This window comes from Callorhinchus milii, unplaced genomic scaffold (assembly GCF_018977255.1).
Source record: "Callorhinchus milii isolate IMCB2004 unplaced genomic scaffold, IMCB_Cmil_1.0 Scaffold23, whole genome shotgun sequence".
NCBI lineage: Eukaryota > Metazoa > Chordata > Chondrichthyes > Chimaeriformes > Callorhinchidae > Callorhinchus > Callorhinchus milii.
Genome location: NW_024704764.1, coordinates 8992846 through 9012365, shown reverse-complemented (window position 1 = coordinate 9012365; position 19520 = coordinate 8992846). Strand labels below are relative to the sequence as shown.

Below are 19520 nucleotides of genomic sequence, written 5' to 3'. Positions count from 1 at the left end.
TGTAGTGACCGTGTATTTCGTGGGCACAGCAGCGTCACCCGCAAACAGCCGTGGATCGAGTGACCGGTTGTATTTGGGGGATTTATTGGTCAGGGCAAATATTTGAATAAAGGCATAATATTAAAGCGTAAACAAAAGGCAAAATACTGCAAAATACTGCCGGAGATCTGAAACAAAAAGAGAGAGAGAGAGAGAGCTGGGAACACTCAGCGGGTCAGGCAGCATCTACGGAGGGAGTCAACGTTTCGGGTCCACGACCCTTCGTCGGAACTAATATTAAAGCGTGTTGTGTGGGGTGGCGGGGCTGGGGTGGTGAGGGGGTGCTGGGGGTGCTGTTTGAGGGTGGGGGGGGGGAAGGCAGGGTGTGGGAACACACAGGGAGCTCTTTCAGAAATCACTCTCATTCTGTGTTGCAAGATCCCATCGAGACTCGTTAACGATGTGCCCGCACATTGGGCAAGATGCCAAGACCTGAAAATTGCTTGCGTGTTTCCTGCTTTTACACCTTAATGATTAATGTTTTCTTCCCTAAACGAGCGACCTTGGCATTACCTTCATTCCCGAGGGGCGAGCCGTTCGCCGTTCTCCGTGACAGTAAGGGAACGGGTTCAATTTCAGCCGTAAGGCGCCGGGAACAATAGAGCCCGGATTTCATTTCGTTCGGGCTCTGTGTCAACTTCCTAAGAGACCGATTAATCCTTGGACGCCTTCGTGGCTAGTCTGTGCTTTTTGCCGGCTTTTGTGCTGGCAACGGGCCGGTGGGGAACACAGCGTTTTGGAGGTCAGGTTGGGCAACACCGCTGTGTTTTAGTCTGCGCTTAGCGCCGAGGCCAACGTGTGAACAGACAAGCAAATAAAACAGTCAGTCTGTCACGCTTTGTACAGTGGGAGCGATGAAGAAAGTTCCTCGCGTTTACAGAAACGACAGTGAAGTCAAAGATCCCCCACACCCCACCCACCCACCCACCACACGACGTAAGGGTCTTGAAGCCCACCCGAACGAGGCAGGGCTGGGCAGGGCTGGACTGTACTGCCGAGGCTGTTTCCCTTCTGCAAATATCCCAAATCAGAACTCAATGACCTCACTAATATTTTCAATTGATGGACATTATAGGTGAGCTCCACTGAGGAATATAGTAATAATAATCCTTGCATTTGATATAACGCCTCATCATGTCATTGAGACGTCTCAAATCGCTTCACTGTATATTTTGTCAGTCGTGGATCGAGTGACCAATTTATCCTTTTTTGTTTGAAGGGATAATTTCCCCCCGGAAAAGCCATCTGCCGATCGACTAACAAACGGGTTGTTACTGACCGGCGGGTAAACAGAGGCGCGTGTGTGGAGTGAGGAAACTTGCCCGAGGAATCGAACCCAGGTCCTCTGGCTCGCTAACCACTGAGCTACAGGACTCCATGGTTGTCGTGTTGAGGTAGTGTTGTGTTGAGAAGAGTATCAGCCAGGCTTACCTGTCTCACTCGGTGACAGTGACGGAGATGGTGAGAGATTTAATTGGGCTTCTCCCTGTAACACACAGTTCACAACAAAGACACGTTCATCCCCTGCGGCTCAACTTATAACAACAGTAATAAATAATAATAATAATAATAATAATCCTCGCATTTGATATAGCGCTTTTTCACGTCTTCTCGACGTCTCAAAGCGCTTCACAGAATAGACTGTAAAGTGAATTGACCGTATATTTTGCGGGCGAAAGGCGGCGGCCAGTTTGCGCACAGTCCCGCAAACAGCAGCAATGAAGCAAATGATCGATCGTGTCGGGGAGGCGGGGGTGGTGGCGGGGGTGGTGGCCGGGGTGGGGGTGAGAAGGAGATGGTTGGCCTGAAAACACCCTTTACTCTTCGAGCAGCGAGACGGGGAGATCTTTTAACGCCCGCCCGGACAAACAGGGCGCGGAGCGGGAGGTGGGCTTAACGTCTCATCCCGTCGAACCCACTACCTTCTGCCTCGCAGCGAGAGCGAGTGAGTGAGTGAGAGAGGGAGAGAGAGAGAGAGAGAGAGCGCGAGGATTGAGAGCAAAACACGGGTTAGTCGGAGCTGCTGTTGACCTGAGGGTACTGGGGCACGGGGGGGCTGGGCTGCTGGCTGTCGGCCTCCTCTGTTCCCTCTCTGCGTCCGGTCTGGTCCCCCGGCCCGTCCTTGCTCAGCAGGGTCTCCACCTTGTGGATGATGTCGCGGAGCTTACACACAAAACCCTCCTTCTCTGTCAGGAGGATGAACTCGTTGTTGATCTGAGCAAAACACAGCACCGTAAGTCCAGGCTCACACTTACACACTCACACACACACACACACAAATATATACACGCGCGCACACACACACATATATACACACACTCACACACAAGTACCGAACACACAAACACGCACGTACACACACACTCAACCGTACTCCTGCACACACTCGCACGCGCGCACACGCGTTCATACACACGCCCACAAATATACACACACACATACATACATACACACAAGTACGCACACACACACGCACTCACTCACACACACACGCACTCACTCACACACAAACACGCACGTACATGCGCGCACACACATACACGTACATTCATACACACAGCCCAGTACACATAACCACGTGCATACACACACACAGATACGCGCGCACACACACGCAATGTGCACATTAGACCCTAATTGGCATCACAGCCACGGTCAGGGCGAAGGAACTTGTTCCAGCGCAAAACGGAATGGGATTGAACGCCAAACAGAATCAGCCGCGAGCGCGTTGTGTGTGTGTGTGTGATGGGGGCGAAGACGGCATTTGATCCACCGCTGCTCGCACCCCCCACCCCTTCCCCTTCCCGAGCCACCACTTACCATAACAGCCGCAATCTCCTCGGGGCTGTCGCCCTCCAGATCAAACCGGAACGTCACCATCTTGTTGTTGTGCGTCTGCAGCTGACATTCCACCACACGGTCACCTTTGTCTGAAATCTGCCGCGACAACAGAGCGAGCCTCAGCCCTCGCCAACCGCACCGTGTGTACACACCCCTCCCTCCCCTCCCCGGCTCCTCGTCCTCCTCCGACAAGCGAGACCAGCCCCACCCCCACACACCTACCACTCCGCACCCCCTCCACCACCCACACCCCCACCCCCGGGCCCGCCCCGCCCCGCCGCGAGCGCTCACGTTAAGTATCCGTAGCCGGGATCGTCCTCGCCTGCGGATGAGCTTGCTGGACGTCCGTCTTGCCGGAACCTTCCTCGGTCCCTCCCCCGCAGACAGGCCTTCGTACCCGTCGCTCATTCCAGAGGCGACATCGGAGGCATAGCTGTGCGGAGAGAAACACAGCGGCCAATTCAGACCCAGGAGGTCATTCCACCCATCAAGTCTCTCTCTCTCCACCTCTCTCCCTATATCCCCAACACTATAGGAACAGGAATTGGCTATTCAGCCCCGTGAGCCTGTTCTGCCGATCACGGCTGATCTATCTATTACTGCTCACGTGCACCGGTTCCAGTTCCTTTCAACAATTCTACTGACCCGGTCTCTAATAATAATAATAATACTATTACTAATAACATTCTTGCACTTGATGCAACACCTTTCGTATCAGGAGGGTGTCTCAAAGTGCTTCATAGCATTTACTGTAAAGTGGAGTGACTGTGTGTGTGTGTGTGTCGTGGCAGCCAGTTTGTGCACAGCTATGTCCCACAAACAGCTATGAAGCAAAGCGAATGACCAATTTTTATATCTGGGGAATGGTTGTCCAGGATGCCCGAGGGTAAGGGAGAGAGAACGAGAGGGAGAGAGAGAGAGAAGTCAGGAGAGAAATGTGAACCCGATCAGGTTGAAAGTTAAAGGTTGTGTGGAGGTGAGAGGCCTATGTTAAGGGAATAGTAAGTTAAAGGAAATTGCCTTCGTTTTATGGAGGATACACAGAAATTATTAAATCAATTCGAGCTGGAGGAAGGTCGCGAAGGGTGTCAGGTTTTAAAACGAAACCCTTGATTAAATAAAGCGAAGGAACAATAAAGCATTTAAAAGTTCACGGGCAATTTATAAACGGTTCTGGTTCCCGGTGATTGATGTACTTTAACCACTAACTACTGGATGGAAAGCTGAGCAATGACAGAGTGAGATCACGGTATGTGTTCACCTTCCATTCTAGCCCTCTGCTGTCGGGGAGACTCGTCCCTTTTCTCTCCTCCCCTGCTTTCGGATGGACCGGGACAGTAGAGGACACGGGGAGACGGGGTTTAGAGTTTCACAAGGGCGGGCAATTTCAGGACAGACACCAGGAAGTGTTTCTTTATCCAGAGGGCAACCGGCAACTGGGAACAGCGTTGCCAGGAAGGGTGGTTGAGGCCAGGACATTTGGGACTCGTATACGAAGCAGCTCAATGTTGTGATGGCCGGGGGGGGGGGGGGGGGGGGAAAACAACAACAAATAACAATAACAAATTACATTTGTGTATCGCCTTTCATGTCGGGAAGACAGCCCAAGGAGCTGCATGTAGGGAAGGTGCTTAGAGGGGGATGTGATCAGATGGGATGCACCACTCTCTCCCTGTGTGTCACTACACCTGACAAGTGAAGGGCTTATAGAGGCATTCGGAGACGTTAACGTTGCCATCCAGCTCCCCCCAGCTGGTGGGCAAATCCCTGACTGTTCAGCGCCTTGGGACCTCCTCCCGACGTGGAAGGCGGGCGCTGTGCAAAAACCAGTCCGTTCTCTCGAAACGGCCTCTCGCGATTCTCATTAACCTGTCAGCTGGTGAGTTCAGTCCGCTGTGAGGTGACAACTGTTGCTTGGTGGGAATCGACACAGCGATGTTCTGCGATACCGAAAGACACACAAAGGGAAAGGTTACGTACGTTCGGCTGCAGGAAACAACCAAAACCAAAGCATCCCTGAGCATCCATCGCGGACGGAACACAATATAGTAATACCTTACTTTTGATACAGCGCCTTTCACGTCAGGGGGTCGTTTCGAAGCGCTTCACGGGACTCGCTGTAAAGTGCAGCGACTGCGAGAAACACAGCAGCCCATTTGCGCACAGCGACGTCCCACAAACAGCCATGGAGCGAGTGACCAATTTTATTCGGGGGATTAATGGCCAGGACACCGAGAGAGAGGGAGAAAAACTCCTTTCTCTTTTCCAGCGGGATCTTTAACGTCCTTTAACTTGAACAGGCAGACGGGGAGTGAGGCTTAACGTCTCATCCGAAGGACAATACAACACCCCCACTGCACCGCATCTCCGGGCAGGCCTCCAGCCTCGCTGCCTCCACCCTCTGGAAATCCATCCCACAGTCCCCCTGCCTCGCTCCCTCCCTCGCCTCCTTCAAGACCTGTCTCAAGACCCTCCTCTTCGACCGCCCCTTTGGTCACCCTCCTACCCCCTTACCCTCCCTCCCTGCCTCCACCCCCTCCTGATCCCAACCACCAGCTCGGGTGTGGATCCCTGACTGTCCAGCTCCTCGGGATCCTCCTGACACTGCACGGATCGATTCGTTGTTGTTTCAACGCAGATCAGATGGGCTGAAGGGCTTTGTTTATCTCCGAAGCTCTCTCCCTTGTCGGGATCCAGCGGGGAGTTTGACTCACTCACCAGAGGATACTGCAGGCCCATCTCTGTTTGAGTGGCCGAGATGCTGGAAGCCTTGTGCATGTTCTCATTGGAGTCCAGAAACCCGGAAGAACTTAGATAGCCATCGGTCTCGCAGTCAGCTGGTCAGGGGAAGAAAACAGACCCCAGTCACAGACTTGCGACGGGAAAAAACATCTTCCTCTCCCTCCACCAAAAAAAAATCCTTCAATTGGAAACTCTATCACCGGAAAAGTCGGGAAGCAGGATCAGGACAAGGCCATTCACCCCATGAAGCTTGTTCCACTAGTTTATTACATCTTCTTTTCATCCCAATCCCCCTCTCTTTCATCACCCCACACCCCCACCCTAATACCTCCGGTACCCAACAATAATAACAATAATCCTTGCATTTGATACAGCGCCTTATCACGTTGTTGAGATGTCTTAAAGCTCTTCACACAGAATACGCTGTGAAGTGTAGTAACTCTGCATTTTGTGGGCGAAACGTAGCAGCCAATTGCGCACAGACAGCAATGACCCCCAAACGGTTGTGGGGTTGAGTGATCACATTTTTTTTNAAGGGATTATTACCCCCGGAAAGCGATCCGCCAATCGACTAACAACCAGGTTGCTACTTACTGCCGGGTAAACAGAGGCGAGTGCGCGCGCGTGTGTGTGTGGAGTAAGGAAACTTGCCGAAGGTTTTGCCCCGACCCACCCGGGAATCGAACCCAAGTCTGTGACTATCTCTCTTCTAAACATCCCCATCGACTCCACCCAACCTCCACAGCCTTCCACATCTTCTCTTATTAAAAAAATCCTACTGTGAAATTGCGGATTGGAATCCCTCAACAGCCCTCCACCCCCCGCCCCGCGCCCCCACCACCACCACCGCCGCCGCCATCCCCACCGACTCCCCTCCCCTGACTCCCTCTGGTTTCTAACAGGACAATCACATCAGCCATAGATTGCTACAAGCTGGTGGTTTGGTTGCTGTGATCCGTCGGATAAGGCGGATTAACAGTCAGTGTCCACAGTTCCTTGTGTAATGATGCGTTCCCTGACCCAGGCTCGGGAGAGGAAGGATGTGCCAGAGAGCTGACCTGACTACCTGACCTGGAGAACAGCAGGACACACCGCACAGAGATCACCAACTAAAAAGCCAACGGTTTGTCCCCTAAAACAATTCCTTTACCTAAAAATTGCAGCATTCGCCTTTGGGGGCCCGGGGGGTGTTGGGGGGGGTGAAGGGGGGGCTGGAATTGAACTGCGGTATTCCTAAACTCACTCCATATCTTAGTTGAGGAAGTTAAAATGGGTTTGGAAATCTTATTGTTAATAATAATCCTTTGCATTTAACAATCTTCAGAAGTCTCAAAGCGCTTCACAGGATATACTGTAAAGTGGAGCGACTGTGTATTTTTTGAGGGTGAAACTTCTTTTGACCAAATTATTATTATAATTTTTTTTGGGGTGGGGGGTGGGGTGGTGGGGGGAAGGAAGAGATTATTACCGTCAGGAAGTGATCTGCCAATCGATCAACAACCGGGTTCCTACTTCTTGCTCGGTCGTCGGAGGCCCGTGGAGTAAGGAAACTCGCCTCAGGTGTTGGCCTGGTCGGGGAATCGAACCCCGGTCCTCTCGGCTTGCGCGCTAATCACTACGCTATTGTCCTGACTCAAGTGGAGCGAATCCTAGCGAAGCTGTTTCCCACCCCCCTCCCCCACCCCACCGCACACCTCCACCAGCTGTGAGAGGCCTGCTCTCTCCCAACCCCCCCCCCCCCCACCCACCCACCCGAAACAATCCCCCTTCCCCCATTCTCTCTGAGCGAACCCCAAACCTGGGCTCGAATCCCGTCCGCTTCCCGATTCCGTGCCTTACATGTGGCCGAGGAGTATCCGGTGTGCCGATAGACGAAGCTCTGGTGTTGGTCCGCTTCCGGTTCCTCGGGCTCGGGAGGGAACGTGGGGTTGAGCACGTGTTTGGGGGAGCCCGAGGCAGGTAGAGGCTGCGACGCCTGGCTTCCCCCGGCCACCCCCTGGGCGGCGTCCGGGACGGGCTTGGACTCCTCCGAGAGCTCGGACACCTTCTGCCTCTCCTCCTGCTCCTTCTTCTTCAGCTCCTCTCGCACCCGGTGGCTTCGTTCCCGCTTCCTCTTGACGTCCGTCACCCGGTCCCTGATGGCTTTCGCAACCACTTTGTAGTCGACCTCGCACACAAAGCCCAGCGTTACCTGCCAAGGCACCGAGGAGCCGGTCATCTCAAACAGTTAAAGCGATTCTGCCGCGCGCAATTGGCTGCCGCGTTTCGCCCACAAAGCACACAGTCACTACGCCATGCAGCGTAATCCTGTGAAGCGCTTGGAGACGTCTCACCGAGGCGATAATAATAATAATCCTCCCGTTTGACACGGAGCCTCATCACTTCTTTCAGACATCTCAAAGCGCTTCACGGGATGGACTGTATATTTTGTGGGTGATGAGGCGCGACACTAAATGCAAGGACTGTTAAGGACAACGCCCTTCACAGAGGATAATGCCTGGGTGGGTGGGTGGGTGGGTGTGGTGCGTCCGAGATGCTGGGTCGGAAAGCCTTGTTGGGAAACAATGATTCTGGAGCTGGGGTTTGGCCTGTTCTGGTGCTTTAGATGGATATCCAAGATCCTGTGGGATTATGTCATAGAAAAATGGGAGAGCATTATCCTCCCAGACGATATTCGGTCCTCGTCCAAAGTTCACCCCGAAAACAATCACATCTGACCACTCATTTCATTGCTGTGTGGGGGAGGAGGAGAGGGGCTGTTGGCAGTAACGCAATTTGCCTGAAATTGAGAAATTATTCCCTACGTGGTTAGTGTTTTCAGCCACGAGAACATTGCCATAAATGGTCGTTGAGGTCAACCTAATCTTTAATAAAGAACTGAAGATACACTTGAGGAAAATTAACGTTAAAGGCCATGGGGAAAGAGCGAGGGAGGAATGGGATTAGAGTAGAGAGCTCCAGTGGGGGGGGGGGGGCACGAGCAGCATACACAGACATAACAAATAGTCCTCTTCTATTCTGTTTTCTTCTGCAAAATCAGTGTGTTTTATTCCCTCTTCCCCCCACCATCACCCTCCCCCCCCTCACACACACACACACACACACACACACACGGTTTTTAGTTGGGACACAAAATGTCAAGCGACTTACAGGCTGGGTGGAAGGAGGATGGGATGGACCTTGATCTCCTTTCGCCCGGCAAATCCTTACACCCTTATGCACAAATAACGGCAACTCACCATCTCCTGGGCCACCACCTCGGAGACATCCTTGTAGAGCTCGAACAGGAACTCGATGGCTTTGTTGTCCTTGTATTTGCCGTGGAGTTTCTTCGTGTCGTCCATGCGTAGCCAGAACTTCAGGGCTGATTTGGTTCCGTCATCTTCCTCGGCCAGCTCTACATGAACCCCCGTCTCCTCTTGGAAGAAGGCGTGATCCAGGAGTTCCTGTATGGTGTACCTGGGTAGGTGGTGGCGGGTGGGGGGGGTGGGGGGAGAGCGAGAATAGGACAGCAAGGTGGCAGTCAACTTTGTGGGAGTTTTCGGGCAACGCTCTTTAGTAGGTAGTAATCGTAATCAATAATTCTTGCGTGTGATACTGCGTCAAAGCTGCTTCACAGGATTTACTGCACGGTGTAGTGACTGTGCAGTTGTGGGCCGAATGACCTTCGGCTAGACATTAAGCAGTAAACAGGAACCCGCTTGTTAGTCGATTGGTGGCTCGCTTTTCGGGGGTTACCATCCCTCCCAAAAAAATTGTGGTCACTCAATTCATGACCGCCGTGTGCCATTGGCTGTCGTGTTTCGCCCACAAAATACACAGTCACTCCACTTTTCAACAACACCGCCAATCCTTAGAATTCTGTGAAGCGCTTTGCGACGTGATAAGACGCTATATCAGATGCAAGAATTCTTATTAATATTGTACTTATTGTACAATATTAGTAGTGTACTGTGGACTGTGACGTCAATGTCCTGGACGTAGGGGCTTGAACCCACGAACTCTGACCCACGGGTGGGAGCGTGATGGACTGAACCAATACAGGTTGACACATGCGAGTGCACACCGACACCTCGCACTGTAATCTGAGACGCGTCGGCGTGATAAAGGGCCCGATCGAACATGAAACCAAACCATATTTATTCATTGTGATAATAAACTTTTCGAGCAAGTGCGATTGCGGCTGTTTAACACGATCCTCCAATTAAAGCAATCGCGAGAGACCTGAGTTCAATCCCAGGCAGAGGGCAAAATCTTGGGCAAGTTTCCTTACTCCACACAGAGCCTAATAATAATCCCTCCAAAACCAAAAACAATAATAAATTGGTCATTTTCAATCCACGACTGTTTGTGGGACATTGCTGTGCGCAATTGGCTGCCGCGTTCGCCCACAAATATACAGTCAATTCATTTTACAGTGTGGTCTGTGAAGCGCTTTGGGACGTCCTCCCGACGTGAAAAGCGCTATATCAAATGCGAGGATTATTATTATTATTATTAAAGCGGAGTTGGGCGTGTGTGCGTTGTGTGTGTGTGTGAGAATGTGTGTGTGTCAGTCACACTTCACAGGTGTATAAATGACTCACATCGTTCTAACGTTGGTGAACTTCCCCCCACACCCCCCATCCCCCCACCATCCCCCTCCACCCTTACCTCCCCCACCCCCCAAAGACTGAGATAAAGAAAAACACTTAATAATCACACAGAACGTCCAGGACTTACCTCTTATCATTGTTTTGCCGTATGCAGCCCTCGATAATCTCCTTGAGTTCAGGGACGTTTACTTTGTGAAAACTGCTTGGCTTAACCCCCTACAGAGAAACACACACACACACATAAAAGAATAACCCTTCGCCTGAACTAGACCCGAGTCGGAAAGGTTTTTCGCAGAGTATAACGGTGGAAGTAATCATTAACTTCACAGGAGGATTTTATGGTACAAATGTAATTAAAGGCTGGAGAACAAACTCAGTAACTTTTGAATTATAAAAAACACACACACACACACAGGTCGGTTTGTTTCCCAACATCTTGGCTCCTCGTGAGCTTATTTGTGTTTGTGATAGTCGTGTTGGACCCTTAGGATTACTAAAGCTTCGCTGGTTCCTTATCATCGGGGAGGCCTTGCGACATTGGAAGATGCTTATCGTGGTCTCTGTTCTGCTGAGGCTCCACGCAGTGAGCTAATCGATGGAATACAGTATTTGATAAGGTATATCGGGAGATAACATCCAGGCTGCGCTCGAGTGTTTCTCCAGCCTTTGTGCCACTGAAATCAGTTAAGCGCTCGTGACAGGCTCGAGCTCCCGTGGGATAAGTAACCGAGCGGAACCCGATTCCAGTGGAAAAAAATCCGCTGTTCAGAACGGGGACGCACTTAGCTACGCTCCAAGCCCTGTCTGGTTTGTATTCATGGCGCCGAGAGCTACCGGGGAGGGAGAGAGAGAGAGAGAGAGAGAGGGAGAGAAAGGGTCTAAACAGCATCTGGTGAAATAGCTGCAAGGCATGCACTTGTGTGTATGGGGGTTCGAGGTGGGGGCTGGGGGGCTGGGAAGCAATCTGTAAACGTAGCGGAGAGAGGGTGTTGCAAGGGAAGGGAGGTGTAATAAACAAACGAACGAACGAACGAACAAATGGACTAACTAACTAACTGTTTCGCCCACAAAATACACAGTCAATTCACTTCACAGTATATTCAGTGGAGCCCTTTGAGGGGGGAGCGAGTGGGGCGAGCCAGCCTGATAAAGGAGGGTCGTCCAACTGGATACGGCCTTTTCTTTTCTCTTTATAATGTGCCAATGTCAGCCTAATCCAGCCGCAGCCAGCGCTGGTGGCTTTCTGACGACGTACATCAAGTTTAATTGCATTTTCCGCTCCCAGGCTAACCCAGATGCATAATGCCAGCACAAGTTTCTGTAAGGTCAAATGCACATAATCAGATTGGCATTTGCACATTGGCACAGTTCAGCATCATTAAGCGGTGCTACACGGACTTGCTGGAGGAGGAAGATGGCCTTCGGCTTCGACTCGAACCTTTGAAACATCCTTGAAGCAAATGTCTGGATCGTTGCAGCGTTGTCAAACATTACAGAGGCCAAAGAGGAAACAAAAACCAGCAATAATCTCTCAAGACTCGCCCGGCCATTGCCCTCAAAGCCCGCGTCCCGAACCGGCCTGTGTCTGCGGTGTCTCGCTCTGGGTAACTCTAGGCACGTTTGCCCCAGAACAACAACAACAACAACAACTTCCATTTATATAGCGCCCTTCACTTGACTTGAACTAACTCAGTTGAACCGCCTGAGCCAGGCCGACTGTTTCTCTGTTACCAACTCGCCGGACAAAACCCTGTTCACTGAAACAAAATGCCGTACAAAACCGCTCTTCGATCTCATTTGGGATCAACCTCAAAACAACAACAACTTGTACTTGTGCAGCGCCCCCTCACGCAGGGTCGGGGGGGGGGTGGGGGGGGGGGGATGGGGGGGGAGAGTGGGGAGGTGACCGCAAGTCTTCGAGCGCGACTAAGCTCAAGAACGCATTTACCTCGAAACGCAACGGCCTCCTATCCTCTCGGTTAAATCAGGGCAGGAGAATATTCCTTTCTTTTCGAGCTTCCCGTTGGCTCGGGCGCAAACAAGCAACCGGCCAGCTGCGATGGGTTTTTTTTTTGCTTTTAGGGGAATGTTTTAATGGACGAGTCACAATTGGGCTTGAAACCATTAATGTTTCTGCCGGGGGCGCGTCTGTTTCACGCTTAGGTCCTACTAAACGCACGTTAAACTCTTTAACTTCTTCTTAAGTTTAAAAAAAAAACACCCGTTAGGGAGCAGGTGGAAAGTATTTTGACTTTCAGAGGTCAGTGGAATGAAACTAATTGTTTCCCAGAAACGCCAGTGCCCATGTCCTTTCGTAAATAAGTAAGTCAGAAAGCTTTCCGTTTGACGCAGCCCCTTTTTTTTCCACATCGTGGCGAGGTCTCAAAGCACTTCACAGGGCGCGCGAGACACCGCAGACGCTGGGCATATTTTGTTGGGCGAAACGCGGCAACTAATTCGCGCGCAGCGGCGTCCCGCAAACAGTGGTGGAAGCGAGTGACGTGACCGATGCGATTTGGGGGGGGGTTGTCGGCCAGGACACCGTGCGGGAGAAAGAGAGAAACTCCCTTTCGAAGGTAAAAAAAAAGAAAAAATACGCTTGCGAAAGGTTTCCATGACCTTAAAATTTGAAGGCAACGGTCTAAAGGTTAAGACCCTGCTAAATCTTATGGCCTCCAGTCATTTACAAGCCAGTTACACCGATGCTGGTAATTTTCTTGCACATTACAATGTAACGTGGCATTAATCATTAACTGGTATCCTGGCACTGCCTCGGCGCTCCATCTCTCTCCGCATGAAATAGTACAATAGTGTTACGTGACCACCATGTCCCGTGCAACACATGCCAGAACTACAGGAGCCCATTGGGGGACGGCAGCCAATTCACGTTGGGAGAATAATAATAATAATAATATTAATTCAGCCTTCAGCTCCCCTCTCGACTCTCTTCCCCCTCCTCGCTCCCTCCTTTCCCTCCCCTCACCCTGACCATTTCCCCCCTCCTCGCTCCCTCCCTTCCCTCCCCTCACCCTGACCATTTCCCCCTCCTCGCTCCCTCCCTTCCCTCCCCTCACCCTGACCATTTCCCCCAATGCTCGGGTCATGACCCAACTGTGCAGCGCCTTGGGACATCCTCCTGACGTGAAAGGCGCTTTATAAATGGAATCTTGTTGTTGTTGTTGTTGTTAATAATCCTCTCATTTGATACAGCGCCTTATCATCACGTCTTCGCGTCGTCGCAAAGCGCTCCACGGGATATACAGCCAAGTGGGTGGACTGCGTATTTTGTGGGCGAAACGTGGGGCTTGAAAGCGGGGCTTCCATTTGAGGAGTATCGCCCTTAACTGAACGGGACGACATCAACAGCTTCCCGGACACCGGACGGGTGGGTGGGAGGGTTCACACTCACGCTGGTCACTTTGCGGTAGATCTGAGCCGCATTCTGGCACTCGGAGTAAGGGTATTCGGAGGTGGCCATTTCCAGCAGACACATCCCAAAGGCGTAAACGTCGACAGCTTCGTCGTATTTCTCCTCGTACATCTCGGGGGCCATGAACTCTGGCGTTCCTGAAGCAAACAAACAAACAAACAAACAAACAAAAAAATGTAAAAACAAATAAATTCATTTTTTAATTATCGATTTTTTTAAAAAAAAAACGGCATTAATCCCTTCAAAAAAATACTGTAGTGACAATAATACTAATCCGCTCACTCGATCCGCGACTGGTATGTGGGGACGCGGCTGCGCGCAATTGGCTGCCGCGTTTCGCCCGCAAAATACACAGCCACTACGCTCTTGTAGTATATCCTGCGAAAGCGCTGTGAGACGCCTTATTATCAGCAGTCGGGGATTGAGTGACCAAATTAGTTTTTATTTATTTCGAAGGAATTATTACCTCCAGGCGTGCGGAGTAAGGAAACGTGCCCAACGTTTCGTCCGGGGCATGAATTGAACCCGGGTCCTCTCGCTTGTGAGGCGAGCGGACCAACCACTGAGCTCCAGGACTCTTCAGAAAAGTCCCTCTCACACACACGCGCACACACACACGCGCACACTCGCACGCGCACACACTGACGCAAGCGCACACAACATTGACACACACAACACCCCCCCCCACCTCCCCCCTCCTCCTCGCTGATGGACCCTGTAGACAGTACAGGAGGAAGAGGGGAGGGGAGGGGAGACGAGGGGGAGAGAGGGGTTTGGGGGAAGCCAACTGGAGGGATTTGGGGAGAGAGTTCCCCTTTGTACCTATCACGCTCTTTGCGAACGAGGCGCTCTTGAGGGTGGCCAGCCCCAGGTCCCCGATCTTCACGGAGCCCGTGGGGCCTGTGATGAAGATGTTGTCACACTTGAGGTCGCGGTGGATGATGGGCGGTGAGCGCGTGTGCAGGAAGTGCAAGCCTTTCAATATCTGCCGGCTCCACCTCTGGAGCACCTTGTTCTTCATCACCTTGAACCTCTTCAGGTACCTGCAAAACACCAGCCGCATGCATCACACACCTCACACGCACTCTCACACACACGCACACGCACACACACACACACACACCACATGCACACACACTCACACTCACACATATACGCGCACACACCACACACACACACCACATGCACACACACACACACTCACACATATACGCGCACACACCACATACACACACACACACACTCACATATACGCGCACACACCACATACACACACACTCACACACACACTCACACATATACGCGCACACACCACATACACACTCACTCACACACACGTATATACATACACACACACTCACATACACACGCACATACCACATACACACTCACACATCACATACATACACACTCATACATGTACACACACACTCACATGTATGCATACACACACCACATACACACTCGCACATATTCACACACACGCACACACACCTACCATACATACACTCACACACACCATGTACACACACACCACATACATACTCACATATACACACACACACATCACACATACACACACCACTCACCTTATACACACATATTCACGCACATACACACGCATACACACCACATACACACTCACGCATACACACACACACCACATACATACACTCACACACCATATACACACACACCACATACACACACACCATACACACTCACACACACACATATATACACACACACCACATACATACTCACACACCACATATACTCACACATATACACACGCGCAGTCACACAAGCACGCGCTGACAGACGCACATACAACATCACCATCCGCGCCCCCCAAACCCATGTTATTTGTGGCTGCCGACAAACGTACGTTTTGAGGGTCCCAGACGTCATGAGCTCGGTGACCAGCACGATGAACTTGTGGCCTTTGATGGACGACTTGAAGGAGTCGTAGAAGCGCACGATGTTGGGATGCTGCAAACCCTTCAGCATCTCCACCTCCTCACTGAACCTCTGCCGCTCGGCCTTCGACAGCTTCCGAGTCTGTGGGGAGAGACAGACACAACAGCGGCATTCACACAGCGTCACGTCCCACAGCGCTTCACATTGCCAGGCGATGGAGGGGTGGGGGGGGGAGAGGGCGAGGGGCAGAGGGGTGAGGGGGGAGCGGGCGAGGGAGAGGAGGGAGAAGGAGGGGGCGAGTGGGAGTGGGCGAGGGGGAGAGGGGTGAGGGGGCAGCGGGCGAGGGTTAGGAGGGAGCTAGGGGAAGGGGGCGAGGGGGAGGGGGCGAGGGAGAGGGGGCGAGGGGGAAAGTAACCGCTCGTGCGGCTCAAAGTATTAATAGGTTTTAAACTTCAGTTTGAAAAAAAATTGAAGGTGGGATTTTAATAACAATAAAATAAGAAGGAAGAATCCTCACCGCGTGACACAACGCCTTATCAAACGAAACCAATTGAATCAAGCGACTGAATTAAAATACCGGAATAGATTCATTAATTGGGTTATTTCATTTAACGAGAGCCTCAACCGGGTTTAATTCAATGGAAATTTAAAATTTCAGCCTTGGGACGTCCTCCCGATGTGAAAAGGCCCCGTATAAATGTGATCTGTTGTTGTTGTTGTTGCCGTTGTCACATCATCGCGACGCCTCAAGGACTTCAACGCGAAGTGCGCTGAGCGCGCATTGGCCGGCCGAGGCCACAAAACTGTCACGCGAGATGTTCTGCCTCCACCCGAACGGGGCCGCCGACGCAGCCGCGATCTTAGGAGAAATGGCGGAACAGGCTCTCGGAGGGGCCGGGTGGCCTCCTCCTGTTCCCGTGGCAGCTCGGTGCGCTCAGAGAGATCCAAAGCAATGGGCGTCTCCGACAACACACCGCGCACCCCCTCCCCAGCGACGCAGAGGGACCTCAGCCTGGAGCTCGTGGGTAAAAGTGTCTGCGGTGACAGGCTCGGCTTTATTGACGCCGAGAGAGAGAGAGAGAATGGACTCAATGAACTCTTTTTGCATGACGCAAGTGTGTCTGAACCGTGCAGAAAGTTGGGTAGGAGCCCTGGATGGGACTGGATGAAAGTCAGGAAGCTCGATCAACAGCTGTAATAAACGCACCGTTTGTGTGCGCGCTCCCGGTGGGAGGTGGAGGAGGGGAGAGAAAGTGGGGCGGTGGGGGTGGCGGGGAGAGGAGAGGAGAGGAGAGGAGAAGGCTGGTATTTTCTTATCTCTTCCCCACCCCCACTCCCTCCATTGTGTAAAAGGACACCCACTCACCGGGAAAGAGCGGTTTAATAACAGAGAAACGTGTCTCTCTCTCTCTCTCTCTCTCTCTCCCGATGGCCCACTTTAATATGATTTATTTAGCGTTCCACAGCTGGGCTCTCTCTAACCCTCGCAGCACATGGCAAACCACAGCAATGTTACCTTGGCTCTCTGCCAACGGCATTAAAGGTTATAGTTTTGGGGGCCCTATTGTTTTCGGAGCTGCCTTACAGCGTTGATCCCGTGAAGCGGGAATTGTCTCGACTTCAATAGCTCCACATACTGTACAATTGTACAATGCTTTAAGGGCACATGATGCCATTCAGCCCTCTGTTCCGCGCTGGTGCTGCTCGCTCCCTCCCCATTCCTAGGGCAGAGCGAAACCTCAGGCAGGTTTCCTTCGTCCACACGCCCGCCCCTGTTTACCGAGCATTTCGCCCACAAAACATACAGCCACTACACCTCACGGTCTCTTCTGTTTCGCCCACAAACATGCGGTCAATTCACTTTGCAGCCTATTCCCGTGAAGCGCTTTGAGACGTCTCGAAGAGCCCCATATCAAACGCAAGAGTTGTTAGAAAGCGCCTTATCACGTCGCTAAGACGTCTCAAAGCGCTTCACAGAACGTAAAGAGTAGTGACTGTGCATTTTGTGGGCCGAACATGGCAGTCAATTGCGCACAGCGACGTCCCGCAAACAGTGGTGGATTAAGTGACCGTTTTTTTTTGGTGGGGGGGGGATTATTACCGCGGAAAGCGATCCGCCAGTCGACTCACAACCGGGTTCCTACTCACTGCTCGTGGAACCTGAGCAAGTTTCCTCACTCCACACGACTAATAATAATCCCTCCAAAACAAAACAATAATAAAATTGGTCATTTTCAGTCCACGATCGGCCGCCGCGTTTCGCCCACAAATATACGGTCAATTCACTTTACAGCCTATTCCCGTGAAGCGCCTCGAGACGTCTCGAAGAGCGCTACATCAAATGCAAGGATTATTATTATTATTATTATTATTATGTTCATCTCACGTTAGGTACTTTGGAATCCGTGTCGAGAGAAACACACATTGAGGGGAACGAGGGCGTGTTCAGTACAGAGCGCTTAATAACACATGGCGTTGAATGGTACGCTCGTGGTATCGAAACAATCGGATTCCAAAACACGCCAAGAAGGCAGCGCCGAGGGGAACAACGAGGAGTTGCTTCGCTGAGCTATGAGAAGTGACCAGGTAAGGCAGGGCTCTCGATTCCTAACAGCACGTGTCGTCGTCACAAAGTGGCACGTTGGACGGCTCTTTTCATACGGGAGAGAAAGATAGACGTGCAGATACGCCAAGAGCCTGGGGCAAACAGGTCTCCTTCAGAGGTTCAGAGAGTTTTAGATAGACCAGGAAGTATTTCTCTCTCTCTCCCTGTGTGTGTATATATAGATATAGGAACATAGGAGAAGGCCATTCAGGCCCTCTGGCCTGTTCCGCCTTTCTATTAGATCATGGCTGATCTGTACCTCAACTCCAATCACCCTTTTATTACTACTGAATTGTTCAAAGGAACTTTGTGAGCGCTAATAAATAGATCAGCCAAGCTGGAGGGGCTGAATGGCCTACTCCTGTTCCTGTGTTCCTCAATCGCATCAGACGCATCATCCGGCATTCGTTTAATCCAATTTTTTTTAAATGTTGTTTTTGTCAAATAAGGGGGCAAATAGTTGACCTCAATTCCGTCTCTTAAGACGTCGCCGCTCAGGACAAAGGCGTTTCTGTGTAACTTCACAGCACTGAAATCACAAGACCATGAGATCACAGGAGGGGTCTGGATGAAGAAGGTCCTTTGGCCCATGCGATCTCACCCCTTTTTAAACGAGTCCCAGAGTCCTGGCCTTAACCTTGGGCAAGTTTCCTTACTCCACACACACACACACACACACACACTCACTCTGTTTCCCGGCAGTCCATAGGAACCCGGTTGTTAATCGATTGGCGGATCGCATTCTGGGGATCATAAACCCTCCCCCCGCAAAATTTTTTTTATCACTCCAACCATGACTGTTTGTGGGACGTTGCTGTGCGCAATTGGCTGCCGCGTTTCGCCCACAAAACATACGGTCACGACACTTCACAGGATATTCTGCGTAGCGTTTTGAGACGTCTCGAAGACGTGATCAGGCGCAATATCAAATGCGAGTAGTAAGTTCACCCTGGAAATCCAAGCGTGTGTGATGGGTGCCTGGCGCGACGCTACGTGTTGTGCCCGCGTGCGTGTCGCGTGTTGCGTGTGCGTGAGACTGTCAGAAAAGCATTAAATCAAGCAACATGTGGCTGGTGGAAAGGCACCGATAAGCAATTGCATTAGAAAGGAGAAGCTGTTGAATATGTTGAACAGATTGGATTGAATTGAATTGAATCCCATTACACGCAGCAGCTCAGAACAGCGAACAAGAAGCTTTTTGAGGTTCGGATTCACATGGAACGGAATCTTTCGCCGGAGCGGGGAAACTGATCAAGACTTGGAAAACTTTCCTTGTTTCTTTCTTGGGGGGAGAAAACACATCTATTTACCCACAAGACCGGACTGCGCGCCTCAGCGTGATTCGAAT

General features: G+C 51.5%; 1 protein-coding gene across 1 annotated transcript in view; it reads right to left on the bottom strand.

Moving 5' to 3' along the window:
- Positions 1-19520, bottom strand: part of wnk4a (WNK lysine deficient protein kinase 4a) — a gene marked incomplete at its 5' end in the record, with an annotated part of 33182 nt that overhangs the window by 6471 nt on the left and 7191 nt on the right. The window contains 12 exons of the mRNA XM_042343453.1: positions 1471-1525; positions 2071-2253; positions 2860-2976; positions 3172-3313; positions 4750-4820; positions 5599-5717; positions 7462-7813; positions 8862-9081; positions 10345-10433; positions 13627-13784; positions 14470-14690; positions 15536-15708. Of these exons, the coding sequence (XP_042199387.1) occupies positions 1471-1525; positions 2071-2253; positions 2860-2976; positions 3172-3313; positions 4750-4820; positions 5599-5717; positions 7462-7813; positions 8862-9081; positions 10345-10433; positions 13627-13784; positions 14470-14690; positions 15536-15708 (1900 nt within the window). The remainder of the gene's footprint in view (positions 1-1470; positions 1526-2070; positions 2254-2859; positions 2977-3171; positions 3314-4749; positions 4821-5598; positions 5718-7461; positions 7814-8861; positions 9082-10344; positions 10434-13626; positions 13785-14469; positions 14691-15535; positions 15709-19520) is intronic.